The sequence below is a fragment of the Eulemur rufifrons genome, chromosome 7 (genome assembly GCF_041146395.1).
Source record: "Eulemur rufifrons isolate Redbay chromosome 7, OSU_ERuf_1, whole genome shotgun sequence".
Classification (NCBI taxonomy): domain Eukaryota; kingdom Metazoa; phylum Chordata; class Mammalia; order Primates; family Lemuridae; genus Eulemur; species Eulemur rufifrons.
Genome location: NC_090989.1, coordinates 150,642,103 through 150,666,576, shown reverse-complemented (window position 1 = coordinate 150,666,576; position 24,474 = coordinate 150,642,103). Strand labels below are relative to the sequence as shown.

General features: G+C 44.0%; 1 protein-coding gene and 1 non-coding gene across 4 annotated transcripts; one reads left to right on the top strand and one right to left on the bottom strand.

The window, feature by feature from the left end:
• Positions 1–1,482: 1,482 nt before the first annotated feature.
• ZNF445 (zinc finger protein 445) lies at positions 1,483–20,691 on the bottom strand. Of its 3 annotated transcripts, none has more exons than XM_069475599.1 (8): positions 20,660–20,691; positions 17,788–17,899; positions 10,710–11,278; positions 8,412–8,580; positions 7,976–8,070; positions 7,562–7,688; positions 6,475–6,585; positions 1,483–5,574 (listed from the first exon to the last, which is right to left on the bottom strand). In XM_069475599.1, the coding sequence occupies exons 3-8, from the start codon at positions 11,136–11,138 to the stop codon at positions 3,410–3,412; spliced, it is 3,096 nt and encodes a 1,031-aa protein (XP_069331700.1). In that variant the 5' UTR covers positions 11,139–11,278; positions 17,788–17,899; positions 20,660–20,691; the 3' UTR covers positions 1,483–3,409. The 3 variants fall into 3 exon arrangements, with proteins under 3 accessions (XP_069331700.1, XP_069331701.1, XP_069331702.1); XM_069475600.1 differs by lacking the exon at positions 20,660–20,691 and adding an exon at positions 18,977–19,005; XM_069475601.1 differs by lacking the exons at positions 17,788–17,899; positions 20,660–20,691 and adding an exon at positions 20,427–20,448.
• On the top strand, positions 6,251–6,354 carry LOC138389048 (small nucleolar RNA U13). Its single transcript, XR_011234488.1, has one exon. It is a non-coding gene; the product is annotated as a small nucleolar RNA U13 (small nucleolar RNA).
• Positions 20,692–24,474: the final 3,783 nt, after the last annotated feature.

Genomic DNA, 24,474 nt, shown 5'->3' with positions numbered 1-24,474 from the left:
AAAACACATATAAGTTGAAGTAATGTGCCTACGGACACACAGTATGTTTAACTTTACATAAACCTTATATCCTATATAGCTTCTGCAACTTTCTCAGCACTGTTTTTTATGTATTTGCGTTGAAAGATGTAACGCTAACTCTTTCATATTCACTTTCCAAAGTGCCCAAAACCACCCATTTATTTATCTGTTCTTTTGTTGATAAAATGCAGGCGTTGCCCAATCTTGCTATCAAGACAATACTGCAATGAACAGTCTTGAACTCATTTCTTTGTTCACATGCAGCTCCTCTAGGACATATCTAGGAGTGGAGGTGCTGGGTAGTAAAGTACACAACACACAACTTTACAAGATTTTGCAAATTGCTTGGCACAGTATTTGTCATAATTTCCACCCCCAAAGCAGTGTGAACTCCTGTTGTTTTATATACTTACCCACACTTGGGCTTTCAAATATTTGCCAACTTGCTGAGTGTGAGACGGTCTGCACTGTTTTGCATTTCCCATGCTGCCTTCTCTGTACATGCCTCTGTCTGCTCTGACAGTATCTGTCAGCAAGGGCGGGGCTGACCATGCTGAACAGGTGACAGAAAGACCTTCTGATACCTACTCCTCCATCTGATTGTCCCAGCCCATCTGGTGCTCTCCAACCCCAACTTGAGTTCCTCCAAGGGAGTGAAGGTGGGTGGGCAGGGCAGGAAGAAGCCTGCATGTTCTCCAGGCCAGGCTGGATTACAAGATGAGAACCGGTGCCTGGGGCCATCAGAAACCGTCAGCTGGAGCCACACAGAACCATCTACCGCTGGGTGCCGAACCAGGTGTGTGCTTGTGGGGTGGCTTCCAGGCAACATTTTACTCAAATGCCACTTCAAAAAACCCCAACCCTGACTTAGCTGAACTAAATTTGGTTCTAAATTCCATAACAGGTAATTTTGTGCAAAATCTCTGCATGGCAAACAGATAAATAAGCACCCAACCCTGGCCTCCAGAGCACTTGGTCTGGCTGCAGTGATGGGCATAACGAGAAGTCCAGATAACACCTAACAGCCAGATACAGGCAACAGGAAAGGCGGCGCCAGGGGAAAGGGGCTTAGAGGGATGAGGCTCAGACAAGGTCAGGCCTTGAAGATAGATGACCGGCAGCAGCAAGGACAGAAGTGTGGCACTCCAGGTGAAGGGAAACAGGACAGTCCAGGGGTGTCCAGGGAGGTGCATGCAATGAAGTCAAATCTAATGCTGATTACACCAAAATGTTTAGTAGTTAGCACGAAGTAGTCAGACTTTGACCTTTTCTTCCTTTTACCTAATCTGTATGTACTAATATTTCTATGATAATCACCTATTACTTATAGAACTAAGATTTGAAAACTCAGGTTATTAAAGACTGCATCACTATAATCCCAAAATATTAACAGCTTCGGTATAGAAGGATTTTATTTCATTATTTATATATTTTAAAATTTGGTTAGAATGTTTAAAATAAGTATATCTCATTCTATAAAAATGGCAGTAAATAACTCTCCTACTTCATGTAGGATATGGTCAGGGGGAAAAAAACCATCCCTACTGGGACAGGAACTTAACAAGGTGCCACGTGGCACGGGGAATATGGGGATGAAAATGTGGACAGAAAAGGGTTTCCGTGGTTGTAGCACCAACTGACCTCTGTGAGGGCCCTGGACCTAGAGGTCAACCATCTAACCCAGAGTCTTAGCAAACCAAGCCCTCCTTCACCAAGCCCAGCAGTCAGACAGCACAGCCAGGTACTCTAAGTTCACACCCAGGGAAATTGATGCAGACGTCCAATGACTTGCTCTAGATCATCCTGCCAGTCCAAGGCACACCAAGCCTGGAATCCAGACCTAATGACTCCAGGGTCCCATGACCTGAGGGGGGGATCCCCCCCCCCCGCCGCATTCCCCCCTCACCGCCACCAGGCACTGGTACCTTTGGGTTGAACCTCATGCCAGCAGCAGGTTCCCACACATGGAGAGGGCTATATGAAGGTGAGAGGCTGCCTGCAGTGTGCAGAGGCGAGAGATGTAAACGCAATGATGGTAAGTGTTTACATCTGCTGAGGGCAGACGACCTTATAGGAAATTCAGAAATGGGGTACAGGGGAGGGTCTCATTCATGGAAACTGGCAGCAGAGATAACTATGTAAAAATAAGCCATACTATTTTACTGTCCTTGGGTCTGTGGTTAACTCTTGTAAAATGTAATTCAGATTCAGGCCACATCATTTGTCTACTTGAAACTGTCCAGAAGCTCCCTACCTCCCTCTGAAGCAGCCCAAGCCCCAGTGATGACCTCCCATGCTCACACAGCCTGGCCCTTCACCTCGCTGGCCCTCTCTCTGCCTCTGCCAGTTGGCTCACTCCACTCTATCCCAGGGACCTCCTTGCTATTCCCTGAGGACACCAAACAAGACTCCACCTCCTCTGCCTGTGACTCTCCTTAAAGATCTACATGGCTCACTCCCTGACCTCCTTCAGGTCTTTGCTCGAATTTTACCTTCTCAGTTGAGGCCCTCCTTCACCAATCTCTTTAAAATCACAACCCACCTCCCAGTCTCTTCTGCTCTCCTTTGTCCACAACACATAGTACCATCCAGCATCCTATATATCCTATGGGTTTATCATCTGTAAAAATCCAAGATGGCAAGGTTTTTGTCTCTTCTGGTCGCTCACTGTCAGTTCTCTGGCACACATGAAGTGCTTAGCACATTTCTGCTGAACAGATGGACCGCTGCTGCCTGTGCATACCTGTGGGGTGGAGATGGCCATGGGGTACCAGTAGAGCTCCATGCTCCAAGTGATAGAGCCCAGCACTCTGTTCTCCACCTGCCATGGAGACAACTCTAACCCCCTTGCAGACATGAAAGCCAGCTATGAAGGTTGAAGGCCCAGCCAGAACTCCACAGGGGGCAAATGGGAAGACCAGGAGTTCTTGATAACGTTGCTGCTACTTTTAAAGTCAACAGAATAGGCACCATCACAGGCCAAGCTGAAAGAGAAACTTAGGATCCAACTGGCCCCTTCCCAGCAGCCACAGCTCACGATGCCACAGACATTTTGTCCAACCACAAAGGGCATTGGTTTCTCTCTTTAGAGGTGTGGTAGGAGACCTAGCTGGAGGTGCCCCAGGCTACTGTGCAAAGGCCACTCCTACTGGCCCAGGTTTTCAGAAGGGCTCCAAAGAACATGTTGCTGTTTTTCCCCCAGTATCGCTTTCCATCAGGTAGGCTGGGGACTCCCTGAGCTTTTAAATCCTCAGGATTCCGTCACTAGTTTCCAAAATAGAAAGGGCTAGGCCCTTTGTAGAGGTTTTCCCCACAGTGCCTACCGTTAAGCATTCTCTAGCAGTGTCACTAGGAATCATTTACCCCATTGTCATTGTCAGGTCCCAGGCTAATCTCTAATATGGCTTTTCATGTGCCGAGCCAAGTTTGAGGACCACCTGAAGGTCTTCCCACACTTGCTGCATTTGAAGGGCCTTTCTCGAGTATGAAATCTCTTGTGGCTAATGAGTTGGGAACTCTTGCTAAAAGCTTTTCCACAAATGCTACATTTGTGGCACTTCCTCCCAGTGGGTATGTTCTGGAGTTCAGTGAGCCTGGAGCTCTGGTCACAAGCTTTTTCACAATCTTCAACAGGCTTCTCTTCAGTTGGTTTTAATTCCTGTAAACTCAACTCTGTGTCCTGACAGGATAGCAACCCAGGCAGGCCGCATTCAGACTTTGCCACTCTGGTGTGTTTTCTCTGATGATTACAAAGGGTTTGTCTCCCAACAAAGTCTTTCTCACACCACTGACATTTAAAAGTTCTCTCTTTAGTGTGGATTCTCTGATGATTAACAAGGCGATGATTTCTATCATAAGATTTTCCACACAGATTACATTTATAGCGCTTCTCTCCACTGTGTATTCCCTTATGATCTAAAAGAGTTCTCTTACGTGTAAAGGTTTTTCCACATTCTTGACACCAAAAAGGTTTCTCATCAGTGAGGATTTTCGGCTCTAGATTTGGAGGCTTTTCAATTTCACGACACTCATACTGTTTTTGAAAAGAGTGAAGCCTCTGATGTCGGTAGAGATTGGAACTCCATCCGAAGGCTTTCCCACACTCCCTGCACTTATACGGCTTCTCTCCATTGTGAATTCTCTGATGCAGGAGGAGGAATGAGTGATTACGGAAGGCTCTGTCACACTGGCTACATTTGTAGAGCTCCTCTTTCGTGTGACTGCTCTGAGAAACTGGGAACACTCTGTCCTGCTTACATGATGGCTCACTCTCAGGTTTTCTTTTCATGGCATGCTTCTTCTTATGAACAATAAAGGCTGACTTATAGGTAAACTCTTTGCCACATTCGCCACAACGGTGTGGTTTCTTATCTGTATGCATTCTCTGATGATCAATGAGGGTTTTCTTTCGAGTAAAAGTTTTGCCACAGTGCTGACACAAAAAAGTTTGCTCCACAGTACGGGCATCCTGGGGCTGACTGCACTTAGGACTCTGTCTGAATTCTTCTTGACATTTATCTTGTTTGTGAAACTTTTCCTCCTGGTGCGACCTCATATGACGAGTAAAATTTGACCTCCACCTAAAGGTTTTCCTACATTTGGTACATTTATAGGGTTTCTCCTGGGTGTGAATCCTCTGATGTTCAAGAACATAGGCTTTACAGTGGAAGGATTTCCTGCACTGGCTGCAGTCAAAGAGCTTCTCCTCACTTTGGTCTCTCAAATGATCAAACCCTGAACTGTAGGTGAGCACCTCCCCATACTGATTTGAGTCAAGAAATTTCTGCTTAGCATGGGTTTCTTGGTGCAGACGGTAGGCTGACATACGTCGGAAAGCTTTCTCACACAGGCTGCACTTATAAGGTTTCACCCCAGTGTGAATTTTCTCATGTCGCACACAGTTGGAGCTCCACCTGAAGGCTTTCCCACACACCCTACATTTAAAAGCTTTCTCTTGAGTATGAAGTTTCTGATGACATGCAAGAAGGGAGCTACGACTAAAAATCCTCCCACAGTCACTGCATTTATACGACGCTGCCACTGTGGGAAGGCTCTGCCCACGTTGATGATGAGAGCTAAGGCGGAAGTCTTTTCCACGCACATCCTTTTTGTTCCCTTTCAGTCCAGTATGAATTCTCTGAAGTAGGTTAAAGCCCCCAATCAAGTATCTGAGCCCCTTCCCATATCTTATATAGTCAAAGTGGTGTGAACTCATTATGCTGAAGTGTCTGCCATAGCCATGTTTAAGGGACAGCTTTCTCCCAGAAACTCTCAAATATGTAACATGTTTTAAGTCAAGGCTATTACTTCTTCCTGATACTTCAGAACCTTTTCCTTTCCTGAGCCTGAAGTTGGTCTCTTCTTTCTTAACTCTCACTCGTATGGGGTTTCCACATTGATCTTTGAACCTGCTCTTTGGTTCAAAAGATCTGCTGAGCCCTGTTCCCTGAGAAACACTTGTTGCAAGACATTCTGATGGCACAGATGGGGTTTCTGCTTCTTCCAAAGGTTCTGGATTTAAGAAGAACTTGTTTGTTTTAATCTGGAGTTTACCTGACAAAAGATAAAACAGAAGAGAATGTACTCTTTTCCCATACTTGCAACTAGAGAAAGCACCAAGGGGCAATGAAATGTCTGGGTGGTGAGGCTTTGGTCTGACTTCCAATACCTTTACAAAACAGTCAAGTATAAAACAAAGCATGGAAGAGTATCCCAGATAACAGGGAGGAGGTGAGGAAAAGCAAGATGGGCACAGGAGCCAGAGATATGCAGACATCATATCCAGCAAGAAAATGAACAGGCTGAAAGAGAGTGTTAGATAGCCAGTGAGGGGAGAAGAATCATGGCACAGGAGCACCATAGAAATGTACCCAAAAGCCAAGAGGTAAGCTGCCAAGGAGAGCCTGTCTGAAATGACTGGAGATCAGCCTATCACAGAAGGAAAAACCAAGCAAAGAAGAGGAACAGGAGTGTGAGGAGGGCTCCTAAGTGCAGGATGGGGTGGACATAGGGGATTTAGCAGGAGTGCAGGGACAGGGCTAAGGAGCATCAGTGAGTGAAAAATACAGGAACAGTGAAGCCCTCTGGCAAGAACTGTTAATGAGAGGGCTGCTGGGGAAGGGGGAAGGGACAGGTCTAGAAACAAATGGCCTCTCAAAGGCCGGCCAGAAGGGGAGAGGCCCAGGGGCCCAGCACCCCTTAACAACACTGTTAAAGATTTTCCTTCTAGATCCTTTTGTAGTTTATAAGCGTGATGATTGAGTTTTCACACTCACATGTGAGATGTGCCTCCCTCAATCCTTGTTATGACATTAGCATATTACTCATCTGACTTGAAACAAACCAAAAAGATCTAGCAAACAATGAAGTAAGTCCCCAGTGATGTACCTCACCTTAAGAAAGAGAAGAGTAGATATGGGAGGAGCAGGACCTGGTAGGTTCTCTGGAACTCACCTGTAGGGCCAGCACCTGGATTCCCCTTAGGCTGAACTGCTTGGACATTCAGGCCCCACGGCTCCCTTGCTTCCAACCAGGAGATCAGAGCAGGTTTGGTGAATGGCCCCACTGCAGAAAAGAAAAGAATGGGATGGGAGGGTATATGGATCACTCAGAACTACTCGAGGACTCTCCCAGCCTGAAGTCCTGGCAGGGAGGTGGGAAAGGCCAAGAAAGCAGGTGAAAGACGCTATGGCAGGGGGCCCAGACGGCCGTTTCTGATAGCCCTGAGCAGACAGAGATAAGAGAGGAGAGAGGCTAAGAGAAGTTGCAGGCAAAAGGATCATTAGAATTCTCCAGAAATGAGAACCACACAGCTACTCAAATGGTTAAATCAACATTTTTTGAATGCCTAAATGGACTAAGAACTTAAAACATATTACATTTAATATTTACAATAACCCAGAATGGCAGGCATTATTATCCCCATTTTTTTTTTTTTAAGAGACAAGAGTTTCACTCTGTCACCTAGGCTGGAATGCAGTGGTGTGATCATAGCTCACTGCAGCTTCAAACTCCTGGGCTTAAGCAATCTTGCCTCAGCCTCCCAAGTAGCTGAGACTGCAGGTGTGTGCCACCATGCCCAGCTGATTCTCTCTTTTTTTTTCTTTTCTTTTTTTTTTTTTTTGTAGAGGTGGGATCTCGCTATGTTGCCCAGGTTGGTCTCAAACTCCTGGCCTCAACAAATCCTTTGGTTTGGCTTCCCAAAGTGATGGGATTACAGGCGTGAGCCACCATGCCCAGCCTATTATCCCCATTTTTCAAAAGAGGATACCAAGGTGCTAGATTAAGTGATCTGGTTAGCAGTTGAGCAGCCAGGATCTAAAGCCAGGTCAGGTCCCTCTCTATATACCACTACCAAAACCAAGAAGGGAAGTCCACTTGCTCAAGGATTCTTGGGCATGGCTCCGGGTCATGGTCCTCAAAAAAAAAAAAAAAACAACAACAAAAAAAACCACAACCAACCCCGCCCCACCCCCGCAAAAAAAACCCCAAGAAGGCACCAGTAAAAGTGGATAGAAACATGTGAGTACCGATGACTTACCCAGAGAAACCATGTTCCTATAATTCTCCAGCATCACATCCCTGTACAGGTTCCTCTGAGCCGAGTCCAGCCATCCCCACTCATCCTGGGAGAAGGTCACCTCCACGTCCTTGAAAGTCATAGCCTCCTGAAAAAACACCGTGCCCTAGAGCTGGTCCACAGCTCCCAGTTTTTAGAAGGGGGCAGGGGAATGGGCTGGCTCTGGGTGAGTAAAACACGGATCTGGCAAAGGTGAACAGAAGACCATCACCCAGGAGGAGAGCTCTGAGCTCAAGGATGGTAATCTCATGTCTGGGACATGGGTCTCTGGATGTGAGGTCACTAGACAGAGAAACCCAGGATGAGAAGAGCTGTATTACTCCATTAGGCAGTAATGCTGGGACATCAGGAAGGACTGAAGGCTCTGTGGCTCACCTGGGGTTGGGCTGTCAGGGATGTAGTTACCATTACCCCATCTTCTGGGCACCCCTCTCTCTGGGAAAAGGCAATAACCTGGGCAGCAGGAGGATCTGAAGGAGAAGAAAAAGCCATGAGAAAGCTGTCCAGCTCTGGACGCCCCACTGAGAAGCCCACTCTTCTCTACACACACAAGTATCCTGGACCCATGAATAGGCACAGACTGTTATTAAATATCCACCTCACATGTGTATCTACTGGGGGCCTGGAAGGGAGTGTGTGTGTGTTGGGGGGGTGCAATGAGGGGAGGAGCTAGCTAGATATGAGTCACAGAAGGGGTGGAGAGGACACAGATCTAAGGGCCAGGACAGAAAGATTCTTGTGAAAACACAACACCACAGGAAATTCAAGAGGTGTGCGTAAAGCTGGAGTCTTAGAGCCAGGCAGCGAGTACCGGATTGCCCAGGCAGGAAGTCACGTGTTCCTATTTCACAGGGAGGCTCCAGGTGGTCCCCCGAAGCAGAGCCGTTCCTGAGAGGCGAAGCAGGGGGCCATATCTGTGCAGATCGCAGGGCTCCTGTACCCATCCAGTGCACATCTGGGCTCTGGACAGAGCCTGGGTCCTGGCAAGAAGAAAATGTTGTGAGAGGATCCTCATGGAAATCAGATCAGAGAAGAGGCCACATAGCAGATCTCTAAAGGGCGGGGGCCAAGGGAGGGGGGAGCCAGATCCTGTATTACCTCCAGGCAGAGAGACAAGCACAAGCAGCAACACAGGGAAGCCCCTCCTACCCCTTCCCATCCATGGGCTCTAATGAGGGCTCAATACAAGGAAGCACTTGTCAAGTCAGTAACAGCATTGTCAGTCCTCAGATGCCACAGTGACATCTCCCCACTACCCACCCCAGACCTGAAACTTAGAAACGAGAGAGAAGAAATTAGTTCTTGAGAGTTAAATGGATAATGGTTCATAGCAGAGATGGTCAAGTAGTATCTACTGTCAAGTAACATCTACCACTCCAGGCACTGATATGCACAGAGAACTCAAAGAGGTAGGCTAGCTCCCAATTGCCAACTTGACTTTAATAGTAACACCTCCAGAGAGGCAGAGCTAATTATGAGGGTCAGCCGTGGAACTACAGAAGAAAAAGCCTCCAGTGTAAAAAATGGCAGTGCCTATCGTAGCAGAGAGCAGGAAAGAGGAGGCTTTTGCCCTGGGCCTTCAAATAGCTCTAGTCTGTAAGGCAAGGTTGTCTCTGATGTGGAGATGAGTACAGGAAGGTATAGCCAATGAACTTTTGAGTTTTTCTGTTCCCATGGCCAAGACATTCTCTATACCAATATGAACAATTCTTAGCCTGAGGCCATTAAACATCTGATGCAAAGACATAGACTAAAGATGATGAATTGATCATCATGGCAATTTATCTCCTGCTCCTTTCAAACCCTACTAAAGGAAGAATAAAGAAATAATAAGGACATAAGCACAGCCACTCGAGTTTAAGGACAAACTTTCTCAGGCCCTGGTTTTTCAGTGCCCTAATTTTGCTGAACTCTAGGATGACCCTGTGACTTTATATGTGCCTTAAGCATTTCTATTCCTTTTCAGAATTTGGGGAGGTTTTTTCACCATGACTTGCAATATAGTCAGCATTGGCAATTTTTGACAGTCCCTACCGGGACTGGGGGAAAAAAAAAAAAAAAAATGTAGAGGGCTTTCTTTCAGCCCCCATTGTCTTCTAATTTCTAAGGAGCTTTGAGTTAGGCCCTTTCTGCTCATTTGGCAATGTTTTCACGGATTTTCTTCAACCTTACATCTAGCTCTAAATGAGCAAACTATAACAAAGCTGCAAATTTATTGTGTATCTTATTTCCTTTTATAAATTATTATTAGGTCTTTCTGAATATTTTTTTAGTAAAAATGACAAATCCTCTTTTGAAGTATTAAAATAGTACCTAATGTTAAACAAAGATATTTTCTAATAGTCATAACCTGTGGTGATTTATTATCATTTACTGTTGATAGACCATGTTCAGATGTGTTCTTTCATTTAATTTTTACAATGAGCCTGGGGGACAAATATGTCAAATTTATTTCAGAAATCTTAACAGCAACTTTCATTTATACATGAATTATGCACACAGAATCACACATATTTTTACATAGATAAAATTTTAAAGGGGCCTAAAACAAAAATGATAAATGATCTTTTAAAAAAAAACTGAAACAATACAGGAAGCAACAGCTCCCTGCGTGCAGCAGAAGCAGCAGGAAGAACGCACTGTAACTGACGTGCTACAGTTCTATTGCTGGGCCTGGGACTGTCAACTCTGCCAGAGCCTGGTACGTGATAGGCACTCAAATATTTACTGAACATTTCTTACAATTAGATCATTTCTGCATTTATTCTCAATGAACAGAGGCTCTGAAATGTGTAACAATGTGGCCAATGACACTGAAGGTATGGAATGAAGTCTAAAATTGAGGTCTTCCTATTTCCCAGCCCAGGGTTACCCTTTGGCACTCACATCCATCCCTCCTGCCAACCCCCAACCACATACACAAAATAGATCCTCAAAAGCTTACTGAGAAGGAAGCAACATGGTACATGCAGACTGCCTTTCTGGGTTTTAACATGTACTCTCTCTCAGAAGCCCAGAGTCCTGACTCTAGGCGCTGTCCCCACCCCCAGACAAGTTGGCTCACCAATAGGCAGAGTTCACTGGGCACGACACACTTGCTCATACTCACCATCCATGGTGTCACATCAAGGTCCCTGTGCAGCTCCTCCAGCAAGGCCACAGCCTTCTCACCATTTTCAGGGTGATGGAGCTGCACCCAGGTCCGGAGTTCCCCAGGCAGGATGCTCAGGAACTGCTCCAGCACCAGCAGCTCCAGGATCTGTGCCTTGGAGAGAACGTCAGGCCTCAGCCACCAGCGGCAGAGCTCCCGGAGCCGGCTCAGAGTTTCTAGGGGCCCAGAAGACTCATGGTAGCGAAGCTGCCTGAAGAGCTGGCGGAACAGCTCCTGGCCAGGACGGTTGAGAGTCTGTGGCCTGGCAGCCTGCACCGAAGTGTAGCCTTCATCCTCTTCTTCCTTCTTTACCATTTGTAGGCGTCCTCGCTCCCTTGAAGACTGGGCCTGAGCTGGATGGACAGTGCACCACCTGCCTGGAGGCATCACTCCCGTTCAGGGCCTACCCAGAAGAGCTCAAAACAAGTCTGCCTTAGCCGTGGTGCTGCTGGGTCCTTGGGAGTACCTTCTCAGCACTGCAGCGGATGATGCCATTTGCTGGGACATCAGAAGTCACTGTTAAGAGACTGAAATAACCAACATTCAGGAGGGGATGAAAGAATGATGTCCATCACACACGGTGTAATAAGATCCTGTTGGTTGGGATTATCTTTGGATGTATGAGAAAAAGGCGCACGTACAAGAGTATTCATACAGATGTATTTGCCAGTATCAAGCAGACCAGGGCTAGAATGTCACCTATTGTGATAGTAAGCTAAGAAAATATCCCAAAATACAGTAAAACATGTATTAAGTTTATACATAAAAACTTTGTAAACAACACAAATGGCTGATTAAAAAAGTCAAAGAAGATCTAAATAACTGGACAGACACCATATTCATGTACTTGAAGACTTGACATAGTAAAGATGTCAATTTTCTCCAAATTGATCTATGGGTCTAATGCAATTCCTACCAAAATCTCAGCAAGTTTTTTTTTTTTTTTATAGATATAGACAAGATTATTCCAAAATTTATGTGAGAAGAGAAAGGAATTAGATTAGCTAAAATTATTTTGAAAAATAATAAAGTAGGAGGAATCAGTCTGATTTCAAGACTTATAACTACAGTAATCAAGACTGTGTGATATTAGTAGAGGAAGAGACAGATAGATCAATGGAACAGAAGAGAAAAATCAGAAATAGACCCACACAAATATGCTCAACTGATTTTTAACATAAAATGTGATTTTACTAATATTATAATACAATATTTTAAAATATCTCAGCCTGGCATGGCAGCTCACATCTGTAATCCCAGCACTCTGGGAGGCCGAAGGCAGGAAGACTGCTTGAGGCTAGGAGTTTGGGACCAGCCGGGACAACATAGTTAGAGACCCCATCTCTAAAAATTAGCCAGGCATGGTGGCACATGCCTATAGTCCAGGCTACTGGGGAGGATGAGGCAGGAGGATCCCTTGAGCCCAGGAGTTCAAGGTTACAGTGAGCTACAATTGCACCACTGTACTCCAGCCTGGGTGACAGAGCGAGACCTTGTCTCCAAAAAGAAAAAAAAAAAATCAAATAAGCAATTCAAAAACAAAACAAAATGCTGATTGAGAATCCCCTAATTGATTTTATGATCCACCAATGGATTAAAAACTATAAATTGAAAGCTACTAATTCAGCATCCCACTCAACTCCTATATTTCCTTTTTTTTGAGGCAGGATCTTGCTCTGTCATCCAGGCTGGAATACAGTGGCATCACCAAAGCTCACTGCAACCTCAATTCCTGGGCTCAAGTGATCCTCCTGCCTCAGCCTTCTGAGTAGCTAGGACTACCTGAGTGCATCACCACACCCAGCTAACTTTCTGGTTTTTTTTTTGGTAGAGATGAAATCTTACTATGTTGCCCAGGCTGGTCTCAAACTCCTGGCCTCAAGAGATCCTCCCACCTTAGCCTACCAAATCTAGGATTACACCTGACCCTGTATTTCCTTTTATATTAGTAATTCGTCATAAAAGGGGGTGCCTAAGGGTTCAAGCCACTTTCAGGAGACAGGAGAGCTTAGTAGAAAGACTACAGAATGTGAATTAAGACAGACCTAGTTTCAAACCCAGCCCCCTAATTATTAGCTGTATAACTGTGCATGTATCATTTTACCTCTGGAAATCTCTGTGGTGGGTTGTGAGGTTTACATAAGAAGCTACGTTACATTTTGGGCTCTCAGGGAATGTCTGTCTGACCATACCTGGGAAAGGAGCTTATGCTATAAGCCGTATCACTGTGCAGAGGAGTTTACCCCTGCAATATGCCAAACTAATTTTTTATAAAGGTACAAAAGCAATTCAAAAGAGGAAGGATCGTCTTCTCAATGAATGTTGCCGAAGCAACTGGACATTCATAGGCAAAATAAAGAAAGTAGACCTAAACCTCACACCTTCTACAAACATCAATTCAATATGATCACAGACTTAAATATAAACCACAAAACTATACAACTTTTACAGAAAAACATAGGAGAGAACCTTTAGGATCTAGGACAAGGCAAAGAGTTCTCAAGACTTGGTATTTGTGATATGATATATATACATTGGTTTTTGTCCACGGTTTTGGCTCCTAACTCCCATAGCCCTTGTTAATTCCTAAGTGACTAAAACAATAAGCATATCTTTTTAAGGTATTTGGCCTTTTGTCCTCAGCTCCTGAAGTGGCTTTGGAACAGTGTTAGAGCAATAAAGATACAAGACAATCTTTTGTTATAATGTTGGGATACTTTAGGCCTCAGGAGCAGGTCTCAGAAAACAGAATCTCTCTCTCTCTCTCTGACTTTCTGCCCTCCTTTCACCTGCTCCTTTTTCTCCCCAAGGCAGACCATAGAAACCAAAAATATATGCTAATCTTCCCCTGCTTTTCTATCTTGGAGCTGGCCATAAATTCTCTGACCTACCTTGTTTGATTGCAGGTCATAAGACCCCTATTTCAGAAGGGGTCCTGCCCATACCTGAGAGGAAGGAATGCTGTACAGAGAAGGCCAAATAGAATCTGAACAGACTGGCCTTGTGGGATTCCCCACTCAGTCTATTAGTATTAATCATACTATTTTTGTCCAATCTCATTTCTACATGGTTGTCCATGCTTTAATCATGCTATCCAATGAAGTCTATATAAAAGGACCAAGAGGGTAGGATATGGAGAGCTTCTAGACAGCTGAACTTATAGGAGCTTGTAGGAAGGTGAACAAGAACTCATCCATGTGCCAAGAGGATAGTACAACTCAACTCCACAAGGATGGAAGCTCCCATACTCAGGACCCTTCCAGATCTCCTCCTATATGTATCTCTTTATCTGGCTGTTTATTTATATCCCTTAAAATATCCTTTATAATAAACTGGTAAAAGTAAGTGTTTCCCTGAGTTTTATAAGCCACTATAGCAAATTAATTGGGCAACGTCGAATCATAAATTAATCAATACAACAGCAACAAAAAACATAAAACACCCAGAAAATAAAGCTAACAAAAAAATTTACGTCATCTTAATAAAGAGAAAATTCTGCCAAAAGACATAACAGACCTGAATAAATCTTAAGTATGGGAAGACTAATATTTTTAAGATGTCAATTCTTCCTAAACTAACATGCAAAGTCAATAAAATCCCAACCAAATTCCAGTTTCTTTTCTTGGGGCTTGACAAGAATATTCTAAAATTCGAATGAACATGTAGAAGGCCATGAATAGCCAAGACAACTTTTAAGAGGTGAAAAGATTAATCTACCAGACAATAAGTCTTACTATAAAGCTATACTAATGAAAACACTGTGTATTACTGAAGGAATATACAAATACTAGATAAAAGAAACAGCACAGAATCCTCACACAGACTTACACACACATATATATTTAGTATATGACAGAGGTAGCATGGTAAGTCTTTGAGAAAGATTTGACTATTCAATAAATTGTACTGGGAAAACTGGCTGGGCAAATAAACAATGAATTCTAGTTAAAGAGCTAGATTTCAAAAACAAAATTCTAAAAAAAGAGAGGGAAAAAGAGTAAGAGCCCTGTGGTAAAGAAGGATTTCTGGCTGGGCATGATGGCTCACACTTGTAATCCCAGCACTTTGGGAGGCTAAGGTGGGAAAATCACTTGAGCCCAGGAGTTCAAGACCAACCTTGAACAACACAGCGAGACCCCATCTCCACAAAAAATTAAAAATTAGCAAGGTGTGGTGGCGTGTGACTATAGTCCTAGGTACTTGGGAAGCTGAGGCAGGAGGATCACTTGAGCCCCGGAGTTCAAGGTTGCAGTAAGCAGTGATCATACCATTGCACTCCAGCCTGGGGGACAGAGTGAGACACTGTCTCTTAAAAAAAAAAAAAAGATTTCTTAAACAACAAAAAGGAAGAATGATTGTAGTATACTACAAGAGACACATTACGTATTGTGACTAAGAAGTTAATGGTAGCCACAAGGCCCAATTAAGCATCTCACAGGGCCTACACAACATGTCACTTAGTATGATGCAAACTGGCCCAGGAATTTCTAGGTCACCTCAGCACAGATGTAACTCTCAGAAACCTCAAAACAAATCTTACCCTTACAAGAACAGTTTAAACTTCCTTATGAAAGAAACACCCAGTAAGGCCCAGACTGAATACAACTTAAAAAATAGGAAGGATTCCCCAAACTTTGAAAATGGCTTGTGGATCATCCTGTTCAGTACATCTGACCCCTAACTGTACCTGGCCCATGCCACCAGCCTACTCCCACCATCAGTCTTGTAAGAATGGTGCCAGAATAAACTGCTTGAGCATCAGAAACTGTCTAAGACTCAACGTTGGTGTAGCTCAAACTAAAGGGAAGAAGTGGCCTCTGGGGAAGCTGGTCACCTAGAACCACCCAAAATCCCCAAACACAATAGTGATATATTTGACTACATTAATATGAAAAAAAACTCAAAAAAAAAAAAAAATCAAACACAAACCACTAATAGAAGTGTAAAATTATATAGTCATCAGGAAGGGTACTTTGAAAGTCTGTAGTAAAACCAAAAAGCACATTCCTTATTCCCCAAACTTGCAGGACAGATAGAAGAAGAGAAAGAAAACTGAAGTATGGAAAGAATCAGAATGGTGCTAAAGGTGAAGAGAAATCTGGCAATGAGGTTAAAGAGAAAGAACTTGAGACCAGAGAGAAATATTTTGAAGAAATGCACCCAGCGGGAAATATAAAAGGCACTGACCTAGCTCAGGGTGTGGTAGAGGTCTTCAGCCCCTGTGAAACAGGAAAGAAAAAAAAACAGGAAGAAACTCCACACCAGGAACTAAGTTTACAAAATTTGCTTTTGTGGCTTCTCTAACTTGCTTGCTTGAACAGGCCTGTACCGGAGAGATAATAAATCAGCTAGGAACGCCAGACAGGAACGCCAGACAGGACCGCAGCTTACACAAAGACCTCGCTGGAGATTAGAGATAAACACATCGTAACTGTGCCCCTCACCCTCCTTAAGAGATGTATAAAATACTGTTACACCCCTTGCTGGGAGCTCAGAATTTGGACCCTGTCCTCTGAGCCTCACGGGTGAATAAACCCTCATCTTCTTCCTCGCCTAGTCTTTGAGTCAGTCATTTGGAGAAGGCTCCTCCTTCTCCTCCTGCACCAAGGGAACTGACACCCACAGTGAAATTAGGACCAAAAATAAGTCTCCAAGCTGGCTGTTTTGAAGCAGCTGCTGCAGAAATGTCCAAAGAGGTCAGTGAAGTACTTGTAAAGAGGTGAATAGAAGACTGACTAATAGAAAAACGAGAGCAAATGCCTGCAAATATGGCCAAGATTTCAGTCCTTTAATCAAAGGTGTTAGCCCAGCATCTAAAATCACGAACATGGAGAAAGCTGAAGACCTCACGGGCCTCTCAAACTCTGAATGAAAGACCCAGAACACAGTGAACACTGCCACCCAGCAGGTAGCTGGGCCTGTCAGTAAAATTGAGGTATCCTAAAGCTGTGGGCTTCCTCCCAAGTCCCAATTACCTTTTGAGGATGGAAGAAAAACTTCCTTTATTGACTTGTTGAGATTATACGACAACTGTGAACACAGAGGCCTGGGAAGCAACCTGAGCTGGAACTTACTTTCAGGACTCTACTCCCAGAGCTTTAAACCTTAACCCAGTTTAATTTCCACAATGCAAATGGCTTTGAAAAGAACAGAGAACATCTTGGCATTTTTCAAGGAGATTTTCTTCTTTTTGTTATTTTATTTCTTTATTTCCTAGGCAATGTGACTTGTTTTCCTTTTAAAATTCCCATTAACTAGTCACTAATTCTTGTGTTTTCCTACCAGTGTGAGTGTATATAAAGTATATTTTATAAACTGATAATAAGCAAACAAGTTTCTAAGATAATCACCACTAAAGAAAGACTGCTTTCAGTATGTCTTTTAAATCTGAAAATAATATTTATACTAATTTACCAACTAAGAAATAAACTCATACCTAAAGTGCCCAAAACTTGGTTTATAAATACTATTCTCCAATAAAATGAGGCAGGGCTCCTTGAAGAAGTGATTGATTCTAAGCTGGGGCAGGGAAAATAAAAAGATGAGTATTCTACTGTGCCAGAAAACTAGGGAAAGACTCAAAAAAGGATGAGGTCATGTCAAAAGGACATAGCTCCCAATGGCCAAAGCTAGAATAATTCACACAACAAAATAAATAACAATAGCATTGCATTATAGCCCAAAGAATAAAATAAATATCCACAAGCACCACCAATGTAACTGAATAAATAAATAAAAGGAAGAGAAGGCACAGCTTTTCCTCACAAAGTATTCCAGTGTTCCAATGAGTAAGTGTAGAAGGAATGAGGAAAAGAGAAAGTCACATTCCAACACCACCGTAATAGTTGCTGCAGGCAAGATCCACCAATGAATGCTACTTAGAAGGAGAAACAGGGTATTTGTATGCAAATAGCAATCTTTCCCCAAATAATCATTGATTACAAAGGGAAAGTAACTCTCCAGTGATGAAACCTGACAAGACACCACCAGATCAAGGTTAACATCAGTAACAAAACATATGGAGCCAGGTGCACACCTGTAGTCCCATCTACTCGGGAGGATCACTTGAGTCCAGGAATTTGAGGTTGCAGTGAGCTATGATGAAGCCACTGCGCTCCAGCTTGGGCAACAGAGCAAGATCCTGTCTCCTAAAAAAAACAACCAGAAAAACCTCAATGTAAGCACAAGAAAACATAAATGCAACCAAGCTGAGGGACATTCTAAAAATACAAATACACAATACTCCAGGCCAGGTGCAGTGGCATGCCTGTAATCCTAGCACTTTGGAAGGCCAAGGCAGGAGGATTGCTTGAGGCCAGGAGTTCCAGATAAGCCTGAGCAACATGGCAAAACCCCTGTCTCTACAAAATTAGCCGGGCGTGGTTGTGTACCCCTGTGGTCCCAGATACTCAGGAGGCTGGGCAAGGAGGATCGATTGCTTGTGCCCAGGAGTTTGAGGTTGCAGTGAGCTATGACGTCACTGCACTCTAGCCCAGGTGAGAGAGCAAGACACTGTCTCAAAAACAAAACAAACAAAAAACTTCAAAATTGTCAAGGTCATAAAGACAAAGACTGAGGAATTGTCACAGAGTGAAGGAGAACAAGTAGACATGACAACTAAATGTAATAAGGGATAGTAGATTGGATCCTGGAACATTAAGAACATTAGTAAAAAACAGATGAAATTTTAATAAAGTCTGCAGTTTAATTACTGGTACTATATCAAGTAAATTTCTTAATTTTCAATGAGTCAACTATTGTAATGCAAGATATTAACTATAGGCAAACTGGGTAAAAGGTATGTGAGAACTCTGTATAAGTTTTGCACCATTCTGCAAGTCTATAATTATTCAAAATAAAGTCTTTTTTAAATTAAGAAGTTTGAGCCATTATCATTTTCATCTGACTCATTTCCATTTTAGGTATTAAAGATTAATTTGACAATCAGCTCTTTAAAAATTGAGGACATTAAATACTGTCGATTATCTCCCAATTTGGACTCATTCTTTCATTAATTTGCATATATTATTGAGCACCTACTATGCCCCACACACTAAGGTCACAACAGTGAATAAAACTACCTTGAGGAGCCTATGAGGAGACAGAAATATAGTATGTTAGTGACAGGTACTACATAGTAAAACAAAATAAAGAAAGGGGAAAATAAGTTTAAGATCAGGAAGGAAAAGCAAAGCTCATAAATTCAATCTTGTAGGAAGTCTAACCATTCACCTGGGGGTCACAGGAATGTTCACAGGACCTCTTTCAAAATGTTTCTAAAATACTGAAAATTGCAAAATACAGTAAGTTATGTTTTACCATACTTTATATATTTTGACTCTCAAGCAACTCTCTGACATCATATTAATAGAATGGTTAGGCACAAATACTTCCTGGATACCAGAAGCCATAAAAAACTTACTGGTAGAACAGGCAGTATTTTTTACGCTTTTGTCAGTTTCCTTTTCAAGTGCACATGGAGGTTTACCTTCAAAACACTCCTATCTTTTCTGCTTACAATAAGAAAGGATTGTTTTTCAACCAAAATTTGTCAGCCTCTCTTCAGCATTAGGTAACATATAAGAGCAGCCTAATTCTTCAGTCTCTGAATATGTACACAGCCTTACAGACGTATATAACACACAGAAATTCCCTGAAATTGCTTAATCAAATTACTGCTCAAACCACTTGCTGACACTTCCCTGTAAAACAACTGACCTAATATTAATGAGTTTTCCGTTTTGAACTTTCTAAGTCATCACTTTTAGATTAGCATACAGACCATTCTTTGATCTTAGGCCTATGCAAGGCAGGGTACACTACAATGGTTGTAGGTTAGAGCTCTACCTTTGTTTAAAAACTGCCATTTCCTACAGTGTCATTTGCCATTTTGAAAAACAAACACTCAAAGAAGATTTTGCTATTTTTCTGCACAGATGTCACTTGTTGACCACTTACAGCTTCATATAAATGTGCACTATGGAAAATAAACTGCAAACACAATGTTTTAATTATCCTACAAAAAAAATGTTTCAGCGGTCATAATGCCAAACCCAATTTTAACCAAAATTAAAATAAATGCATTCCACAAGGTCAGGAGATTATAATTTTTAAAAAACACTTAATGGCACTGAATTATACACTTCGAAATGGTTACAATGGTAAATTTTTATTTACTGTATGGCAAATGGTACGAGTATTTCATCACAACAATACGAACAAAAGCTTTTAAAAAGCAACAGCATGATCTCCTTTCATAATAAAAATATGTACATATACGTGTGTATGATAATTACGCACAAATGTTTAAATGTCAGGAGGCCTGGAGACTAAGATTTCCGAATTGCGGGTACTTTTACTTTTCTTTCACTTTCCTGTGGTATCTAATTGCTTCTAATGAATACGATTTATTTGCAAAATTGGGTGAAAAAACAAGAGCCCAGAGAAAGCAGGACTCCAAATTCTCTACATCGGACCCCGGGAATGCTAAGACGTCGCCGATGCGCCCACAGCGAGGCGGGGGTGGTACCCCCCGCCCAGGCCCCCTGCCCAAGGCACAGCCTCGAGGCCAAGCACTGTCTGCAGCCGGGGCAGGGCCGAGGCCCCGCAGGCCTCCGCGAGCCCCGCGCCCGCACAGCCGCCCCCAGTGCCCCCGCGCGCCGCCAGGCCACTCACGGACTCTCGCCACCGACCGACAGTCGATCCTCCCGCCACCACCGCCTCCACCACCGCCTCCAGCCCCGCGCCTTCCTCGGGCTGTCTGGGCCGCGCACGCGCGTCGCCGCCACAGGCCCTCCGCGGCCTCTCTAGGAAACTAGGAGGCCAACGTCTCTGCTGCTCCCCGGCCTTGGGGCAGGCGGTGGGCGGCCTCTGGGAGAGCAGTGGGGCTTGTCCCCAACACCCCTCACCTCCCTGCCTTGGATATCTCTCTTCCACGCTGATATCTCCGATGCCCTTTCGCGTCCCAGAGCTCGATCAGCTGTGGCCTATTTCCCCACATCCTTTCCATTGTGTCAGCGGGGCTGCCCTGCAGGCCCCTCTGGGGGGGAGGGATTCGAAGCTAGGGGTGACAATAGGAACAGTAATACCCAGCTAACTGGTTCTGTAAAGGACCCCCAGAGAAAAATGTAACATTCAGCCTGCCCTTCAGCTGTGAGAATAAGAGTTGTTCCTTGAGGCAATGAAAAAATCCTTGGGTAAGCTTTAACTGATTGTTTTAATCGCTTCAATCTGTATAACCATATTGTGTAGATGTAGTTAAATTTTACTAGGACCACTTAGGTTGCACAATCTATGAAAGAATGTACTTTGGCTAGGACTAATGCTTTCTGCTTCTGTAAACTTGCTTGCTTAAAGATCGTTATCAGAACAGGTGGGCCGAGGCTGGTCCTGGGCCCCCCAAACGATGGAAAATATGATGTAATGCTATCCCAACCCCTGTGTTAGAAGTCACGTAATCCTAACTCAGATTAGTATAAAACCTCCTTGCTTTTTCTGCTCGGGACTGCTCTCTGTGCCTTTCTCTCCGTAGCACAGGGGTAGTCGCTGGCCAGCTAATAAAAACTCCTGATTTGGCTCAATTCGGTCTTTAGGTGGTCATTTCTTGCGTCTCAGACCATAACAGTTGTAGCCAGAAGGAGGTGTTTAGGGGGCCACTCAATCTTCCCTGGGGTACCCTTAAACGAGGGGAACCAGATTCTGTGTAAGGCTAGTTGCCAGGACTCCTGCCTCTCCAAGTGGACATCATCTCATCACTACCATACCCAGGGATATTTCTTCATTCCCAGCCTAGGGGCGCACAATACCGCAACCCGCCCATGACCCCTAATTTTTTTTTTTTTTTTAAATAATCTTCTCCGTTAACTAACGACTTGACATTTTGAGTTGTTTCCCAGAAATGGTGGATTTTCTCTAAGACAAAGGAGGGAGGTACTGAAGGCCCTGGGGCAGACTTCCTGACTGCCAAGATTCACCATCCCCCACAACCTGCCACCTATGCACTTAGCGCTTTGTTATTAATAGTCATACCACACCTGCCCCCAGTGTTAGGGGGCTAAGGGCATGCAGGAGGCAGGGCAGGTGACAGGAGGATGTGGAGGTCGTCAAAGGCCCAGGGTCAGGATCAATAAAACAGAGGGAAGAAACCACAATAGCAGGAACTGGCGGTTAGGGGCTTTTCCCAACCAGGAGCATGTGGAGAAGCTAGGAGCTTGTGACCGAAAGTAAACTTTCCCTCGTCAACATAGTAAAAATCACAGCCCCTAGCGTCATGACAGTTGCAGAGCCAGCCATACAAGGACAAAAAGTGGGAAGGTACCACTTCCAAGAACTCTCCAACCTTTCTCAGAAAAATCATGAATATTCCGCCCCTGCTTAACATAAAATTGAGGAACCAACATAAAAACAAAAAACAACGTTATGTTCAGCGTCTCCTCCACTCCCAGAGCAGACCCGTTCCTCTCTGGAACATGCTTTTGCTTTGTAAAGCTTCCTTCTATCCCACAATAAAGCTGCTTGTGTGAGTTGCTTGTGTGCGTATGTGACTGACCTGTCATTGTCATCGACCTGGTACCAGTCAGTACCCATTCTTCGCCACTGGGAACCAAAGACCAGGGAACACGGAGACAGACTTGACACCAAGGCATGTGACCCCCTCCTTTAAAAGCCCATGATCTCTGCTAGTTGGAGAGTCGGATTTGAGGCAGCTTCTCCTGATATCTGTCATATTAAAAATTTCTTTCTTCCTTGACAATCCTCGTTGTCTCAATAATTGCAACTCTGTGCACTGAGCAACTGGACCTACACCAAAACCCTCTTGTGGTTTTGGCAACACCACTTTCCTCTCCCACAGCCTCCACTTGTTTTCTCCCATGGTGAGTTCTAAGTAAGGCCATAATCTTGGAGGAGTAAGTTGGGGGGTGGAAAAGCTGCTTGAAGAAGGGTGAACCAACATTGGGAGACTGTCCACCCTCTGCAGGAGCAAATGTCAGTCATCTACTGCCAGTGCCAGAGAACCTTGCGGGTGCAGAGCCAATGCTGTAAGACCATCTGCTGCCATTGCAGGGCATGCTGCAAGCTGCTATACCCAGAAGTCAGGTAGCTGTAGGAAAGTAATTCCCAATGCTGGGAATCACTCGAAGTCCAAGTGGGTACTTGGCCTCACACAAGAAAGAATTCAGGAACAAGCCAACAGTGTAAAGTGAAAGCATGTTTTATTCAGGAAATGTAGAAGATCTATTCCACAGAGTAGAGGTTAGTAGTTCTCCCTGCTGAGAACAGCTCCTTAGCCCTTTTTTGATTTCTTTCTATAAGCAATGGCTTAATCATAAGCTGGGGGGGGGGTGGGGAATATTCATGTTATTTCTTGGAAAGGGGCAGTGATTTCCTAGAACTGGGACCCTCCCCTTTCTTTACATTATAAAGTCCCTCCTGGAACTGTCATGGTGTTGGTGGGGGTTTCGTTTAGTGTGCTAATATATTATAATTCAGGCATAATGAACTGCAAGGTCAAGAAGCAGCCAATTGCTTTACCATCTTGGTTCCAACTGGTCTTAACTTGTTCTGTCGCCACACCCTGTTTTTGATCAGGATGGTTAGCGGCTTTTTGACTCTGTTAAGCAGTGTCTGCCAGTTCCCTATGTCACCGGTAGTCCTCTGGTATGTGCTCCCTGGTGGCAGAGAGCCAACTGATACTTCAGATGGGCATTGATGATGTCCATCTGTGCCCTGGCCCTTTGCTTCACTCATTTAAACCACACTGAGTTCCTTTTTAATGCCCCAGTCACCACAGATGAAAACAGAATGGATCCTAAACACCAAGAGAGATGGTGATGAGGTGGAAGGAAAACAGACGGCACATTAAAAACAGGGTAACTGGAGAGAGTCCCAGGGGTGATTTACAAAAGTTGGACAGGGTTAAGGAAACACAACATGTGGTGGTGCAGAATCCCATGGCTAGCAATATTTGGAAGCCATTATTACACCTCGGAGCAGGCTACCTGACAGAAAGCTTGGCTTTTTGTTGAGGGACACAGCCAACCCATGGTTCAGCACAAAGGAAGCTGGGGTGATAAATAACCTGGACCTGACTCTCTTCTGATCTCATGCCAGGACCTCCCACTGGCCCAACCCAACTGGAAGCCAGAGGGCAGTCCAGGAGTGTCAGCCTCCCAAGTCTCTCAGCAGGGCTGAGGACTGAGAGTGAATATAGAGGGGCAACTGGAAAATATCCAACACATGCAAAAAGGAAATGGAAACCACTTGTTAATGCCTTATTTGTCCATTAATTTTCATTTGAAAGAATATTCTTAGGTCATTGACTCCATGGGGGCAGAGGTATTGAATATTCAGAACCACCCATACTAGAGACAAGAGTTTTGGAATTTTGTTTGAGAACAAAATTTTTCCCAGGATAGAGGAGCTTCAGCAGGTTCCCTATGTTTGGGGAGTGCTTACTGGATGTTTTTCAACATGATAGGTAGTTAGCATGGACAGCACTCACATTTGGTGTGCTCAAACAAATCAACCACACTAGCTTACCTTGCACTTGAAAAACTTCCAGGAGCAGCCACTGGGACTGCAGCTTTGTTTTCAATTACCACCTGCATAGCTTATTGAAGCTCAAAGAAGTTCTGCTAATACTTGATTTCTCTGAGTGCCACAGCACTGAGCCTGTAACAATGAGGTTTCTTCACTTCTCTGGTTGGAGGCCTATTCTTGCTAG